This window comes from Nuphar pumila, chromosome 5 (assembly GCF_984573655.1).
Source record: "Nuphar pumila chromosome 5, dmNupPumi1.hap1.1, whole genome shotgun sequence".
In the NCBI taxonomy this organism is placed as follows: domain Eukaryota; kingdom Viridiplantae; phylum Streptophyta; class Magnoliopsida; order Nymphaeales; family Nymphaeaceae; genus Nuphar; species Nuphar pumila.
The window spans coordinates 8,366,425-8,384,684 of NC_143253.1; the positions used below are offsets into that span (position 1 = coordinate 8,366,425).

At 38.7% G+C, this 18,260-nt stretch overlaps 1 protein-coding gene across 5 annotated transcripts in view; it reads right to left on the bottom strand.

Moving 5' to 3' along the window:
- LOC149836674 (RNA helicase family protein) overlaps positions 1-18,260 on the bottom strand; it is a 307,604-nt gene that overhangs the window by 21,365 nt on the left and 267,979 nt on the right. For 4 of the 5 annotated variants that reach the window (XM_090005515.1, XM_090005514.1, XM_090005516.1 and 1 more), the window contains 2 exons: positions 8,603-8,812; positions 7,653-7,745 (listed from right to left, as the gene is read on the bottom strand). In XM_090005515.1, coding sequence (XP_089861641.1) covers positions 7,653-7,745; positions 8,603-8,812 — 303 coding nt within the window. Of the gene's footprint in view, positions 1-7,652; positions 7,746-8,602; positions 8,813-18,260 lie in introns of those variants that run through there. The other variant, XM_090005517.1, reaches the window with a different exon arrangement.

The window sequence follows — 18,260 nt, forward strand, 5'->3', positions numbered from 1 at the left end:
CTATACCTCATTGGGTTGAAGCAATGCAAGTTGAACTAAATGCTTTAAAAAAGGCCAATACTTGGGAAATAGTTAATCTACCCTCACACAAAAAACCTATTGGTTGTCGCTGGGTCTTCAAAGTTAAAACTAAAAGCGATGGCTCTTTAGAACGATATAAAGCTAGATTAGTTTCTAAGGGATACTCCCAAGAATATGACATTGATTACGAAGAAACATTCGCTCCCGTAGCTCGAATGACTAGTGTCAGGACCTTAATTGCTGTCGCATCAACCAAAAAATGGCCTATTTATCAACTTGACGTAAAAAATGCTTTTTTAAATGAAAGTTTAAGTGAAGAAGTTTATATGGATCCGCCACCCGGAATAAATATTAAGCAAAGTCAAACACTTCGTCTTTTGAAGGCCTTGTATGGTCTTAAACAAGCCCCTAAGGCTTGATATGATCGTTTCAGTGATATCATGATAAAGTTAGGATTTCACTATTGTTATACTGACACTGCTCTTTTTGTTAAACATGCAGGTTCTAGTATCGTAATTTTGTTGCTTTATGTTGATGATATGATTCTCACTGGAAATGATCAAAGTAGTATTATCAATGTTAAAAATATGTTAAAAGATAATTTTGATATGTCTGACTTAGATTTTCTCAGATATTTTCTTGGAATTGAGGTTGCATATTCTCCTAGAGGATATATTTTGTCACAGATGAAGCTTGCTGCAGATATATGTTCTAAGTCTGGGATTTCTGATGATAAGAAAGTAGAGACTCCCGAGGTTATTAATGCCAAATTGCGGTTGGAGGATGGGGTTCTTCTGGAAGATCCCACACCTTACAGACAACTCATTGGGTCTCTTACCTATTTAACCATCACCAGACCAGATATCACTCATGCGGTTCACTCGGTTAGCCAATTTCAGCATGCTCCTACAACTGTGCATATGAGTGCTGTTCTCCGAATCATCCGCTACATTCGGAATACTATCAATAAAGGGCTATTTCTATCCTCCTCTTCTTCCTTGAATCTTCTTGCTTATACTGATGCGGATTGGGGAGGTAATCCCAATGATCAAGTCTCAACTACTGGTTTTAGTGTATTTTTAGGGGACTCTTTGATTGCCTGGCGATGCAAGAAGCAGCAGAAAGTTTCACTATCATCCACTGAAGCTGAGTACCGGGCTATGGCAACCACGACAATGAAACTTGTATGGCTTCGCAGTTTGCTTAAAGACATGGGAGTTGATATTACCGAAGCCTCAAAGCTATGTTGCGACAACAAGAGTGCCATCTATATTGCGAGCAATCATACTTTTCATGAACGTACAAAACATATCGAAATGGATTGCCACTATGTTCGTGACGAATTATATCATGTGAATACCCATGCATGTAGATTCAAGCAATAAAGCATTAGTTTTATAATTGCTCATGCCCATGAAAACAACTAGACAACGATATCCAAATCAAGCATAACAAATCAAGCCTAAGCATATTAGCATTTTCATTCACCTGTATGCAAAGAGCCAGGTCTAACACGATTAGCTAATATTCTGAAAAATTTAAGTGCTAAGCTAAGCTTCCATATGAGTCATACTATACATGAACAAAGATCCAATCTTGAAACCAAGAATCGTGCCCTAGGCACGATTCTAGTTTTATCGACCCCACTGTTTTTTTTTTTTAAGTCGGACTCGGGTCCGGGTCCCGTGACCCGCGACGCTGGGTCCATTATTACAATGGACCCGGTTCGCCAATAATAACGAATCCTTAGTTGGATCCGGGTGGATCCAACTGTGGGTCCGACCCCCTTGTTCCAAAATTTTCTCCTTTTTTTATTTAATATTAATTATCTTTTAAATTTAAAATTAACATTATTCATATAGTTTAACCCCCTATCAATATGGATCCGCAAGTTGGATCCAAGTGGATCCAACTGTGGATCCTCGAGTTCGCTTAATATATATATACATATATATATATATATATATATATATATATATATATATATATATATATATATATTGTAATGAAAAGAGGCGGAAGCACCAATAGGGCAAAAAAGTCACTCTTTAAGAGTGACTACAAGAGCCAAGAACACAAACACCAAATGTGCACACACAAAAACTCACAAATATAGAAAATGACTTAAAGTCATAAGTTGGATTTATTGAAGAAAGGAAGAGAAGGGTGTAAAAACCCATGCTTATAAGAGGGGAACACCTCATCTATTTATAGAGGAGGAGGGCACAAGAAGGGACCACAAGGGGGCTCCCTTGTAGTCGTTGGGAGCCCCCAACGACTACAAGAGTGGGGCCCCTTGTGGTTCAAACAAAAGGAAAAATAAAAAAAGAAAAAGGTAAAAAAGGAAAAGGAAAAAAGAAAAAGTGAAAAAATAAAAAATACATTTGCAATTTTACAAGAATACCCCTATCGGGTATTTCACTAAAAAGAATATGTATATATATACATATGTATATATATACTTATATATATATGCTTTGTCCGCTCATGAAAGGTGTGATTGCTGGCAATGTATATTGCACTTTTGTTATCACAGCAGAGCTTGGTAGGAGTGGAAGTGAGGACGCCCATGTCAGCAAGGAGACTTCTGAGCCATACGATTTCCATAGTTGTCATCGCCATAGCCCGATATTCAGCTTCAGTAGATGATAAGAAGACCTTCTGCTGCTTCTTGCATCTCCACGAGATAAGAGATTCACCTAAAAAAATACAAAAACCCGTAATTGAGATACGATCATTAGGATTTCCTCCCCAGTCAGCATCAGTAAAAGCAGTCAATTCAAGAGATTAGGAAGAAGATAAGAAGAGTCCCTTGGAGATGGTATTCTTGATATATCGCACAATTCTCATTACGGCCGCCATATGAACCGTGGTAGGTGCGTGCTGAAACTGGCTCGCTGCATGAACCGCATGAGCTATGTCAGGACGGGTGATGGATAGATAGGTGAGGGATCCAATTAATTGACGGTAGGGAGTTGGATCTTTAAGAAGAACACCATCTTCAAGTCTTAGTTTCGCATTGATAACTTCAGGAGTCTCAACTTTCTTTTCATCAGATATTCCTGATTTGGTACAAATTTCTGCAGCTAACTTCATTTGAGATAAGATGTATCCTCGTGCGGAATAAGCCACTTCAATTCCTAAAAAATATCTCAAATAACCAAGGTCAGATATATAAAAAGTATCTTTTAGCATAGATTTAACATCATTTACTCCCTTTTTGTCATTCCCAGTGATGATCATATCATCAACATACAACAGTAGCATAATAATATAGTCACCTGTCCTTTTAACAAAAAGAGCAGTATCAGTATAGCAAGAAGAAAAACCTAAATTGATTAATACATTACTAAACCTGTCATACCAAGCTTTAGAAGCTTGCTTAATTCCATATAAAACCTTTTTTAATTTTAAAACTTTTCCATTTAAATTCATACCTGGAGGTGGTTCCATATAAACTTCTTCATTTAAATTACCATTCAAGAAAGTATTTTTAACATCAAGTTGAAAGATTGGCCATTTTTTAACAGAAACTATAGCAATAAGGGCTCGAACACTAGTGATTCGAGCAACTGGGGCAAAAGTTTCATCATAGTCTACCCCATACTCTTGGGCATATCCTTTGGCTACCAACCTAGCCTTATATCTTTCTAATGAACCATCACTCTTAGTTTTTACTTTAAACACCCATCTACATCCAATGGATTTCTTGCCATTGGGAGGATCAATGATTTCCCAAGTTTGCGCCCTTTTAAGGGCATTAAGTTCAAGTTCCATAGCTTCATTCCAATGAGCATATTGTTTAGCATCATTGTAATGAGATGGTTCATGAAAGGAGTGAAGAGCAAGAAGACATGCTCGATAATTAGGAGAAAAAGCGTTATAAGAAACAAATCTATTTGGTATCTTGGGAATGCGATTTGATCTTCTTTGAGAGGTTTCTTCTATCGACTCATTTTGAGAAAATCTTTCAAGGGCACAAGGAGGATTTCTTTCATTCCTTCTAGAGTAGACTTGTATTTGTCTTGAAGCATTTTCTTCTAAGTTTGGATCATTATTTGGATGTTCAACAAGATCTTCATTAAGAGGTTCACTAGGATCAACATGATCATCTATGATGTTTTCTTGAGGTAACAAGTCAAATAAAAAGGAATAGTCAACATTTTCATTTGGTTGATGCGAAAAACCATTTTCTTCTTCGAGAAATGTGACATCTTTTGAGATATAAAGTTTATTCTTAAGTATGTCAAAACATCGATATCCTTTTTGTTTTTCGCCATATCCTAAGAAAATACATTCAATAGCCGTAGGAGAAAGTTTATCATTTTTGCGAGTTAAAACAAAGCATTTACATCCAAAAATTCTTAATCTTTTATAATCGGGAGACATATTGTAAAGTTTTTCAAATGGAGAAAGATTTTTCAAAGAGGATGAAGGGATTCTATTGATGAGATATGTTGAGGTTAGAACCGCTTCGGCCCAAAAGGATTTTGGGATATTTTTTGAAATCAATAATGTTCTTGTAGTTTCTATTATGTGCCTATGCTTTCTTTCCGCAAGACCATTTTGTTGCGGAGTGTTGGGACAAGAACGTTGATGACAAATTCCATTTTCTTTTAAGTAACTTTGAAAATCTTTAGACATATATTCTCCTCCCGAATCGGACCTAAGAATAGATAGATTTCCTAAAAATTGATTTTTAACCATTGCATGAAATTCTTTAAAGAAGGAGAAGACTTCGGATTTGCGACTTAGGAAGTATATCCACGTAAATCTAGTGAAGTCATCAATAAAGACCACATAATACGAAAAACCTCCTTTAGATAAGATTGGAGAGGGTCCCCACACATCGGAATGAACAAGTTCAAATGGCCGAGTGGTAAAGTAACTTCTTTGAGGAAACCGAGTAGCTTTAGATTTCCCAAAAATGCAATCTTTACAAGTCATGTGATTATCTTTACAAGTATTGTCCAAAAACGGGAAAAGAGACATTTTTACAAAATTTGGATGACCAAGTCTCTCATGCCAAATTCCAATACTTTTGTCTTTAACAAGATTGCAAGATGATTTAGATGGAAGCGTCAAAAAGTCCATAAAATAGAGATCACCCCTTCTATGGCCTTGCCCAATCAGCTTCCCTGACTGGAGATCCTGCACGGTGCAATCTTTAGGTGAGAAAGAGACTTGGCATCCATGGTCGGTGATTTGGGAAACGGAAAAAAGATTTAAATTAATTTTTGGAACGACTCTTACTATAGGAACAAAAAAGTTTTGAGAATTTTTGAAGTCAAGTGTTCTAATACTTTCAATTCTCAATGACGTTCCATCGGCCATTGAAACATAGGAGGACATGGGTTCGGAAAAGACATTTGAAAGAGAGTTTTTATGAGATGTCATATGAAAAGAAGCACCAGAGTCTAGTATCCACATACCTGGAGGTGATGAAGAGTAGGCGATGGCGGCTCCGGATGTTGAAGGAGAAGACTTGAGAAGGTGTTGGAGAACTTCAGAGATATGATTAAGAGTTTCTTTGATATCTCCTTCTTTGGTACTTTCTTCCTTCTTTGGAGAACTTTCTCCAACCGCGGCAACCTTTCCTTTAAGCTTTGGACAAACCGGTCTAATGTGCCCCGGTTCATTACAATAGTGACATATAATTCCCTTTCTAGGGCCATTGCTATTTTTGTTAAAGTGGGGAGGTCTATATGCTTTAACATTCGATCCGGGCCTATTAACGGCCAAAACTTCATCACTCCTAATGCTCAAGAAAAGTCGAGTTTCTTCTTGACATATCTCGGCAAGGGCATCTTCAATAGGTAGGCCTTTGCTTCTATGGAGAAGAGATGCCCTCACTTGTTCAAATTCCGGGCGAAGACCATGGAGAAATTGAAAAAAGTGCTCTTTTTCAATTTATTCCCTTCTTAGCTCAATATCTTGTGGAGCAACCCATTTAGGCTCAAGGAGGGCAAGCTCATCCCAAAGAGGGGTTAGAGAGCTAAAATAGTCCCGGACACTCATATCCATTTGTTTGGTGGAACGGATTTTTTCTTGACAAAAGAATTGCCGAGCAAGATCCTTTTGGGTATACATACCCTTAAGGAAAAACCAAGCCTCATTGGCCCTTCTAAATTTGGCAATATTAGCACAATTTTTAAGGTCTACATTGTTCATAAACCATGCCAAAATTTTGGCATGGTTACTTTCCCAATCCTCAATTTTGGATTGATGTTCATTAATGGCTTTGATGCGCTCATCGCCATCTAAAGCTTTTTCAACTTCATTTTAAATTTTTGTAAGAACAAGAAAGGATTCGGGAGTAGTTCCCATAACAAAGCCCCAAAGTTTCTTACCTCTTAGATGATTTTCCATAGCGGAGGTCCACATGAGATAGTTGGACCCATTTAGCTTAAAAGAAAGCTCCACTTTAGAGTCACGTTCCATCGGCACCAAATATGCTTCCTTTCTTCAAAACTTTGAGAGGCACGCGTTCCAAGGTGACAAAAGAAAAGCCCAATCACCAACCGAGCTCTGATACCATGTAATGAAAAGAGGCGGAAGCACCAATAGGGCAAAAAAGTCACTCTTTAAGAGTGACTACAAGAGCCAAGAACACAAACACCAAATGTGCACACACAAAAACTCACAAATATAGAAAATGACTTAAAGTCATAAGTTAGATTTATTGAAGAAAGGAAGAGAAGGGTGTAAAAACCCATGCTTATAAGAGGGGAACACCTTCTCTATTTATAGAGGAGGAGGGCACAAGAAGGGACCACAAGGGGGCTCCCTTGTAGTCGTTGGGAGCCCCCAACGGTCAGAAATCTGACCGTTGGGGCCCCAACGACTACAAGAGTGGGGCCCCTTGTGGTTCAAACAAAAGGAAAAATAAAAAAAGAAAAAGGTAAAAAAGGAAAAGGAAAAAAGAAAAAGTGAAAAAATAAAAAATACATTTGCAATTTTACAAGAATACCCCTATCGGGTATTTCACTAAAAAGAATATGTATATATATACATATATGTATATATATACTTATATATATACGAATGTATATATATATATATATAAGTATATGTATATATATATATATATTTTAACATATATATGTATATGTACATTTCTATTTTATTACTAATATTAATATTATTTTAATATGACGCAATTATTTAAGCATAAATACCCCTTTATGGGTCCTAGATCCGAAATGTGGATCTAGGCCCAATTTGCATATTTTAAAATATTTTGTAACAAAAATTTTCGGGTTTTACATCATGCCTAGCCATCTCATCCCATAGTTTTTCAATTTACCATAATACTCTCTCACAGATTGGTCACTTTGCTTGCACGAATGGATCTTATCTCTAAGTTCCCACAAGTAGGCAACATCCTTTCGAGTATACATTTCTTTTAATGCCGCTCATCTAAAATTATTTTAGAAGTCAAATAATGTTATTGCTCAACTAATGACAAAAGCCCTGCTGCTTGAATGTGTATATTATAGCACAGACAATGATGGCAGGAATTAAATGTCAGATGAAAAAGGAGTTTAATTGAAGAACATAAGAAAATGCAATCAACTGCAAGAAACAGAGAGAAAAAGATTGTCAAGACATTAGAGAAGACACCAGGATACCTGATGCTGAATGCAGACCGAGCCACCAAACAACAATATAGAGTATGGTGAGACTATACTAGTATCTCGCAAAAACACTTTGCTGGTTTCAACCTGAGAGCCAAAAACGGAAAAGAACTTTATATAAGATTTCATTTACTTAAATCCTTCCTTTCTATATAGAGAATTTATGAAGTGCAGGAAAATCATGCACAATATTCTTGCATGATGATGGTTTTAGCTTAAAGAAGTCACAGATGAATCACCTACTAAAGCTACCACATTCAACTTGCCAAACAATCATGTCCTTTTACATGCAAGAATTATGAAACAGAGACAGATAAGACACTTATGTAGATAAAATAACATATTTGAAGAATTCACCTTTGCTGTTGAAGCAATATAAATACACTCAATATAACCTCATAGATGTGTTCAGCATGGTCGATTTAGTAGGAATCGACTCTTGAATCATGTTTTTTTCCGATGAAAATATGCTATTTTGAGTCAGGAAATTTTCGTGTGTTTATGGCTGCCAATTTTTGCACCACCTAAAACCATACACATCGGATTTCGGCAATCCAAAGCCAATTCCAAACTGAGTATGTAGATGATATCTATGAGGTTTGATTCAACAAAAAAAAGAAAAAGAAAAAGAAAAATGGGTTTTGATAAGTCGATTGTAGGTACAATTGGTTGTAGCAAACATTGACCTTTTTGTCGAGCGTTTCCTTGAAACAATGAATAAAAGCAGGCAAAAAAGAAAATAGGGGTGATCAGCCTGGTGTAAGAAACAGTTATATTCTTACATGAAAGGATCCACAATATTATCAGTCTCATTTAAATGTGGCCATTGTGGCCCATACCAAAGAAAGAATCCTCACTTGGCCACACTTCACATAGAATCACTTTGCTGCAGCAAAATTGACTCTCTAATATAATGCAAACTTTTATAAGAAAGAAATTCCAACCTTTTCAAGGAAGACCAGAAATGGGTATCGAAATTCTTTTGCATTGGCATTTAAAGACGAAGGATGTATATGAACTTCTCGATCACCATCATACCATTGACCCTTAGTAGAAGGAATAGAGGAATGCTGTCTATTGGTTCCATAAGGTACTGCAGTCATTCCTTCTTCAGTAGCAGCAATGTTAGGGTAGAGGCCTGCACATAATATTGACTGACAATAATAATGAGAACTCAAAATTTTTGCAAAAAATAATAGAAGTTGAAACAAAGAACATAGAAAGGAAAAATTATCCTGCATCAAATGATGATATGAAATCCTCAGCAAGTAAAATCTACAATGTCTGTATTGAGACATCAGGATTTAGTGCATTCAGCAGTCCTCAAATAGCGCAGAAATCTAACCTTAAAATTTGGCCTTTGTGCTGCTGTATCAAAGCTATATGTGTAACTTGATTTTATTATATAATCAGGTCAACCTAACTCAAACAAGAAACAATGACATGAAGAAATAAAAAATGGAAAACATAAGAAAAAGTGGAGAGGAAAATTACAAGAAAGAAGGGAACTATACATGTTGAAACAAATGAGAAGAACTGCCTACTGAAATGTTCTTGTTTGTGTACTAAAGAGAATTTGAATAAGCTACATTTTCTCCTAAAAGATCGCACACAAGATGCAGGAAAGTCAAACCAAAATGTTGAACGACTTGAATCATATGGCATCAGGAAAATAAAACCAAAATGTTGGACGACTTGAATCATATGGCATCAGGTACCAGCCTCACAAGACAGCAAGTCATTGAAGTAGTAAAGTATATGAAGATTCCATCTATAGGACAACCAAAAAATGAAAAAGAACAAAATCATTATCATTTATCAAGTGTCTCCTAATTAGTACTTCCAGAAGTTTAAAATCTAGAGTCCTGTTTTTTCAGTTTGGACATATATGAGCTCTGCTTGAAGCGCAAAGTTTATAATTGATATCCACAGGACACATCCACTCTTTATATTTCTGAAGACTCTTGTTGACATCCTTGTGGATGTTGCTAAGATATATGTATTTATGTACGCGTGTATATATGTATATTTTTTTATTAGGTTGTATTTAGGTTTTTACTATGTCACCTGGGTATGGGTATGGGTGCGGGTGCGAGTGCGGGTACGGGTACGGGTACGGGTACGGGTACGGAGGGTATGACACGGCAATTCCAAAAAGTGTGGGTACGAGGACACAAGGAATAGCACGAGGAGAAAGTTTATTATTTTTACCAGTGGAAACAAAACATTTGCACCCAAAAACTCTTAATCTAAAATAATCAGGGGTAAGTTTAAAAAGTTTTTCAACTGGTGATATATTTTCAAAGAGACTATTAATAAAATAAATTGCAGTCAATGTGGCTACGGCCCAAAATTCTTTAGGTACTTGGTTTGAAACAAGAAAAGTTCTTGTGGTTTCTACGATATGCCCATGTTTTTTTTCGGCCAAACCATTTTCTTGTGGAGTGTAGGGACAAGATTTTTGATGTGTAATACCATTTGATTTTAGGTAATTTTTAAATTCTTTTGATAAAAATTCTCCCCCTGAATCAGTGTAAAAAATAGAGACATCTCTTTGAAATTTATTTTTGACCAAATTATGAAATATTTAAAAATATGAAAAATCTTTAGATTTGTGTTTAAGAAAATAAATCCACGTGTCTAGTAAAACCATGAACAAAGATTACATAATATGCAAACCCGCCCTTAGATATAACAAGTGTTGGGCCCTAAACATCCAAATGCACTAACTCAAGCAGTCGTATAGAGACAAAGGTTCTTTCTTGGAATGACAATCTTTTCATCTTGCCAAGAATACAATCTTCACATGTAAAATTTTCAAGATTATAGAATTTTTTCATATTTGGAAAGTGTTGGATTTTGGTACATTAGGATGGCCAATTCTTTTATGCCATAAATCCAAATATAGTTTTTGAACATTATAACTGTAGACGACAAGCTAAGAGAATACTCAGAAACGAGAGAGAGAGAGAAAAAAAATCTCAGGAACTTAATTAGGTCTAATCTCCTTTAGTTTAAATAGAGATTAGCCAAAAGAGTAAATTTACAATAAGGTCCCTCATTAATTATAAAATACCAAAAACAGTCTTAAGAATAAATAAACTTTTCTATAAAGTGGTCGACTTATTTTAACACTCCCCCTCAAGCTGGAGCATAGATATTAATCATGCTCAGCTTGCCACAACATTTTGAGAAACTGGACCTGGCAAGAGGCTTTGTAAAAATATCTGCAACTTGATCCTCAGATATTACATGCTTAGTAGAGATATGTCCAGCTTGAACCATATCTCTTATGTAGTGGCAGTCAACTTCAATATGTTTTGTCCTCTCATGAAATACCGGATTATTGGCTATATATGTAGCTGCCTTGTTATCACACATCATCACCATAGAAGATGGAACCTTCACTTGAAGATCATTCAACACAGTTCGAACCCACATCAATTCAGCTGCTGTTTGGGCCATAACCCTATATTCTGATTTGGCACTCGCCCTAGCAACCGCGGTTTGCTTCTTGCTTCTCCAAGAAATTAAGCTACCTCCCACAAATACACAGAATCCTGTGGTAGATTTTCTATCCTCTACAGACCCAGCATAATCAGCATCAGAGTAAGCAACTACTTCCAGGGTACCCCCCTTTCTTGAATAATAACCCTTTTCCAGGAGAAAATTTTAAGTACTTGAGTATCATCATTGTAGCATTCAGTGTACCTCAGTCGGTTTGTCCATGAATTGGCTAACCTTTCTTACAGCCAGAGCAATATCAAGTCTAGTCATTGTCACATATAGTAACTTCCCTACCAATGAGCGATAGCTCCTGCTATCAACAGGTTTTGACCCCTCATCCAATAAATGAACTTTGTGATCCATGGGAATATTTGCAGGTTTAGCCCCCAACATTCTTGTCTCTTTTAATAAATCAAGAACATACTTCCGTTGAGACAAAACCACACCCTCACTGCTCTTGGCCACTTCAATGCCCAGAAAGTATCTGAGAGAACCAAGGTCTTTTGTAACAAAATGTTTTTGAAGATGAGCCTTCGTAGCTGCAATATCTTTCATGTTATCTCCTGTAAGGATGATGTCATCCACATATACCACCATAACTACTATGCCTGAGTTAGTTTTCTTAATAAATAATGTGTGGTCTGACGCTCACCTATTAAAACCAAACTTTGACATCACCTAAAACAACTTTTGAAACCATGCATGAGAACTTTGCTTTAGACCATATATCGCCTTTCTTAATCTGCACACCTTCTAACACTCCCCCTCAACCTCAAACGCAGAAGGTTGTTGCATGTAGACTGTCTTAGACAGATCCCCGTATAGGAATGCATTTTTCACATCTAGTTGACATAAACTCCATCCATGGTGAACAACTACAGAGACAACAAGACGAATGGTGCCCATCCGTGCAACGAGAGAAAATGTGTAAAACACACTCAAAATTTTTTTTATTTAGATTCGGGTTGGATCCGGACCCGACCCGGACCCTTTGGAGGCACCGCTTCCCTCACTGTCTTTTAAAGACAGCGAGGCAAAAGGGGGGAGGTTCTCGAAACCCCCCTTTCCTCTCTGCTCTCTCGTCTCTCCCCCGACCGACTCCCTCTCCTCTGTGTTGCCGAGCACCGCCACCGACGACCCCCCTCCTTCCGGCAGCCCCAGGTACGCATCCACCTCCCCTCTTTTTCTCCTTTTCCCCTCTCGCTCTCTCGTTTCTCTTTCTCCCTCACTTCTCCGTTGCGCAGGGAGGGGGCCAAGCTACCTCCCTGCTGCCCTAGATCGCAGGGGAGAGACAAAGCCCCCTCTCTGAGACTCCTTTTAGCAAGGGAGAGGCGGAGCCCCTCCCTGTGCTGTGTTTGGTAAGGGAGGGGCCGAGCCCCCTCCCGGTGCCCTCTGGTTGCAGGGGAGGGGTCCAGCCCCTCCCTGCACCCTTATAGGTAGGGGAGGGGGCTCTGCTTCCTGTTACGGCAGGGGAGGGGGTCAAGCTCCCCTCCCTGCTTCTTGCTCTCTGTTACGGTAGGGGAGGGGGTCTAGCCCCTCCCTGCACCCCTTTTCTGACAAGGAGGGGTCGAGCCCCCTCCCTGTGCTTCTTCTCTCTTTAGGCAGGGGCAAGCCTCCTCGCCTTGCTCTTCCCTGGCATCAGGCAGGGGCTTCGCCCCTTGCCTGTTCGCATTTCATCAAGCAAGGGCGAAGCCTTGCATGTTCGACAGGCACAGGCGAAGCCCCCTGCCACTCTTCTACTTTGTCAGGGGTACAACCCCCTACCTCCTCGTAAATTGCTGATAGCAGGTCAGCAGAGGCTCGCAGCCCCTGCTTTTTGCGCTGATAGCAGGTGCACAAGGGCACGATGCCCCTGCCTCTGCTTCCTTCACGTCAGGATGACAACAGTGTCCCTGACCTTTTATTTTTGGTGTTAGCTTGCTAAGATCGTCACTTTTGCAGCTCGTACGATGGATCCCGCTCGCGCTCCGAGCCGTCAATCATTTACACCCGCAGGCGCCAACAAGCTTGCAACTCCCCAAGGTAGGGGAAGATTGCACAGAGGACTTGGACGATTAAATTGAGTTCAATTAACTAAAAAAGACAATTAAATAAATATATATACAAATATATATTTATACAAGTACGCATTTAACTCAAGGACGCGGTTTCGCGATCCTTGTCCTTTACTTCTGTCATGTCTTTCCTTCGCGTCGCGCTTTACGCCCAAGCTCTTGCTTTTGCAAATGTGTTGTTACTACCTTGCCATTGCAGATGACGCTCAGGTTTTCTCTCTTTGCATGTGCCATAAAGGCATCCTCGTGGAGGATGCAAGGGGCATTTACCACTCTCCCTTTTACGACAAGAGTTGAGTCGGGAGCTAGCGATACATCCTCGTCTAAGGAGAGGGATACCTCGCAAGGATCCTGACTCTTCGAGTATGCAGTTCTTGCATAGTAGACTTGAGATTTAGGGACCTGCGCAAAAGCATCAAACTACCCCAAATCGAAGTATTTGGAAGAATGTGATTGATTGGTTCTGTTCATCTATTTGACATATGTCGGGCAACCCCGAATTGGGGCTCGAGCGAACTTCTTAGCGGGGGGTTCTATTGAGAAACCCGTATCCCGTCTATCGAGGCCGGTATCGAGTCATGTGAGGCATGTAGATACCCCGATAGGGGATGAGATTCTAGAAAATCGAATGCCGAATGTTGGCACAAGCTGCTGGCTGTTTCAAAAGATAAATAATGTCAAAAGTAGAGTTTAAGAAACATTACATCTTTGTGAAACACTTCTGTTGAGGTGCCTATTGAGGAGCTATACCCCTTTCATCCTAGAGTACTTGTAGTCGTGCACTACACGCTAGTACTACGATGATCGAATGAGATGGTCGTGCGACCTCGAATAATGCTAAATGCACAATGCTGTAATCACATAATATGGTGACTGATCGCATTCACAGGCTAGATGTTCGAGTGGTTGAAAGACCACAACATAGAATAAGTCATTAGTTAAGTAACACCTAACGCACCCATTCGTTTCTTGTTGTCTGTCAAGGGAGAGGATGGAGCGGTAAAAAACTCCAATGGACAGGTTGTTAACAACCACCCCACGGGCAAAGATCTGACCTTCCCACTCATTGGAGTTAGGGGAAGGGATTACCAGACTGTAATAACCATAATATTTTAAGCACTTATTTTAAAAATATTATGATATATGGGTAATTTGGGCCTAGGATCCAGTTTCGGATCCAAGACCCATAGAGGGGTATTTATGCTTAAAAAAATGGAGTTATATTAAAATAATATTAATGTTGGTAATAAAATATATATATATATATATATATTAAGCGAATTCGAGGATCCACAATTGGATCCACTTGGATCCAACTTACGGATCCATATTGATGGGGGTTAAATTATATGTATAATGTTAAATTCAAAATTTAATAAATAATTAATAGTATTTATAAGAAGAAAAATAAATAAAGTTTAGTATGGAGGGTCGGACCCACAATTGGATCCACGAATCCAACTGAGGATCCGACACTCATAGGCGAACCGGGTCCATTATTAAAATGGACCCAGCATCGCGGGTCACGGGCTCAGACCCGGACCCGAGTTCTTTTTAAAAGGGGCAACCCGATAAGGGTTGCCCGATAAACCCTAACAGGAAAAAGGAAAGGGGGGAAGGGGGGGTTACGCAGGGCGTAACCGACCTCCCCCATCTCAGCAAAAAAGGAGGGGCCTGGGGCCGATAAAGGAGGGGAGTGGAGAGGGGGTCTCGCCCTCTTCACTCAGCCTCATCTCTCTCCCTCGTCTCTCTCTCTCGTTCGGTGCACACGCGCTGGAGGCAGGGAGGTCGCCGGCAAGTTTTGGCCATCACAGACCTCCGGCGAGACTCCTGTCACGGCAGCAGCAAGGAGCAACCCCAGCCGACCCTTCTCTTGCAGCCACGACAGCCTCCGATCGTCGGAAAACTCTTCAAGAGGTACGGTGATCCTTGGAATCGGGTGAGGAATCGAACATGGGTTCGATTCCACGTGGGGATTTGAGGGTAGGACTTGGGGTTTATATTAACCCTAAACCTAAAACCCCAAATCTATGATTTGGGGGTTGGGGATCTTTCCTAATGAGGGGTGCGGGTTATCCGAAACCCCAAATCAGTGGATTTGGGGGTTTTTAGTTTTTGTTAAAGGCATATACCCTGATAACCGTGACCCCCAAATTTTATTTACGTAATTGATTCCTGAATTAGTGTAAGTTCTGAAATTTTAATACTTAGGATGCATTAATGTGGTGATTTGTTCGATTATCCTGGATTTTGCTGTATTAGATAATTGCTTGGAGCCAACTATATGAAAAGTGAATGCATCGGCTATCATATTAATTAAAATATATTCCTATGGCACTGTGCACTTCATTTGTTCTTTCAGGCATGAACTGCTTTAGCAATCATCGTGAGTAAAGCTGTACATAGTTATAATCTTGAGTTGGATATTCTTTTAGTCAATTAACGATTTCAGACTTTTGAGTTCCTGAGTTCTCCAGGATGTGCTTATGGATTTTATGTTTAGAAGTTTTGATCAATGCACTTAATTTCGATGTATTATAAATTCAGGTTGCAGAAATTGATGATCTGTAGACTGTGTGGTTTTTCTTCTAAAATCAGAGAAAAATTTTCTGAACCTAATATTAGCATCCAATACTTCTGTCAACTTAGATAGAATAATCGATATGAATGAGTAGTCTCAAAGCTTTTAAATATCATCCAACTTGACTGATTTTAAAGTTAATAGTAATTGACATTAAGGCTGGGATTGAACTTGTGTATCTTTTTAAAAACAAAACTATTTTTCCTTACTGAATAGCTTTAATAAAAATTTTGCTGGGAATGAACTAGTTAGGGACCCACTTACCTTTGGGCTGTGTTACTGCCATATAGGAATAAAAAAAAAATTCTGTTGTAAAACAGGGAGTTGTACGAATGCGGCAATGGGGATATGAACAACTTGAATGGTTGATGGTATACCTGCATTAGATTAATTATGTTTGAAAGGGGCAGCCCTACGTACCATGCAAATTTTATGTTTGATATGCCTGTTTTACCTACTCATGCCAGAGGGTTTTTAATTCTGTCTCTGCAGCATATATATATATATATATATATATATATATATATACATGTCCTGATTTCTATTGACAGGGCTGATTTCCATATGTTTTCATAGTTAGCCGAATGTTGTTACTCAGACTTTCTATTTTCATAAATGAATATACAAAGTCCTAAATCATTAAAACATGAATGGTGTAATATACTGCTGATAGGTTCATGAACTGTTAAAGTCCGATAGAATCTTGCATGTATTACCTAATGTGATGCTGTAGGCTGTCTATTGGCATAAGATGGTGCCTGAGTGTGGTTAAGCTCAAAGTTTGTAAGATGCAGCGTGGGATCATTGCAACATAACCTGAAAATTTCAGTTGTGTATAATATTGCTCATGTTACACTGTGTAGGGAGGATGGACACATAAAACTGAAATTTTATATGTATTGTATCTTGCTTTGTTGTATCTAGCTGAACATTTTACTTTTGTCTTAAGTTCATGTGTTATTTAAAAGCTGGAGTATGGGATTGTATGGAAACACTGTCGGGGAGGTTTATGCTTTCATTTGACTGTTATGATTATGGTACTCATGGGTGTGAGCATGATTAAGTTATTATTAATTCTTCTTGAACTCGTACGCTTGATTATTGTGTGAATTGGTACATGTACACTCACACACTTAAAGAAACCATGGATTTGGTTAAATATGTGATGTAGGTAACACACACATATTGAAAATGCATATGAATGCATTATGACATGCATATGTTTAATTTATGATTTTCATAAGTGCATGCTTTTGGCACTTTGGCTTAGTGTTATAAATAAAACATTACTTTTGTTTTGTGATGTGATGCCTCGATGGCCTCAATGGGCTGTTATCGGCCTGGAGAGCCGTGGGTTTGGTTTGCTTTCATATGTTTTAAATACATCCCTTGAACCACATAAGATGGTTTGGCACTTTACTACACTGTTCTAGTGGTTTATACGGGCTGGAGTCCCGAATGGGTCCCCGCAAGGGAGGATGCGGGTTTTCACTTCATTTTTGCATATGGTGTTGCAAACTTAAAAAAAAAATGAACTTTAAATAAATGTAATGAATAAGAACAGTGTAATTTATATTCTGGGATATCTCATCTGGAGTATGAGAATCTTGGATATCCGGTCTTGGGGAGACTGTGAGGATACAAAAACTCCGTGTGCGTTGTTGCCCTGAACCCGATATTGAGGTTCTTCTCCTGGCCACGGTTTTAGGGAGAGCCCGCCACTTTACCCGGGAGTGGTGTGTTAGTCACAGCTGTGAGTTTATGGTACCAAGAAAGTGGCACTGGTGGGCGTGAGGTGTCCCTTGTGTCCCCGACATTAGATGTGAAGGTCTAATGTTCCGATGGATGGGGCTGTTTCCTGATATCGGTCGAGGGCTAAGTTGGAACCCAGTAATAAAATACAAATTGTTTGTTAAGCTACCCTGGGAACCTACTTGACCTCGGGGTTTGTACCCGTTTGGTGTATCCGCGGGCAATTGTAATTAAAAAAGATGAACTTAAGGATGTGTGCATCTAATAGGGCATGCATATGGAAAGATGAAATTTAAATGAAAGATAACAAAAATGAATCATGCATTGCACATAATCATGCATTTTTCTGTTATGCATTAGATCATGCATGTTTGAATCATTCTTGATATCATGACATCATTTGGTGGTAGCATATGATTTACTTTGTGAAATCATGCTGAAAGGTTTGATTATTTAGTTATTGATATATGAAACTGTTTACTGTTCTTGACTGATGAGTATATGCAATTATTGGTAGTTATGGATATTTAAATGTTGCAAAGTTTATATCTGTACTCACTCAAATCACTGCACGAAATCTTATCCATGTTTTTTCTCTCACCTGTTTTCTTTAGAAGTAGCTGTGCTCAGAATTTCGGTTCTGACACCCTACTTTGTTGGTTTTTCACAGGAAATGGTGAACAGTGAAGTTGGACATGCATCTGGGGA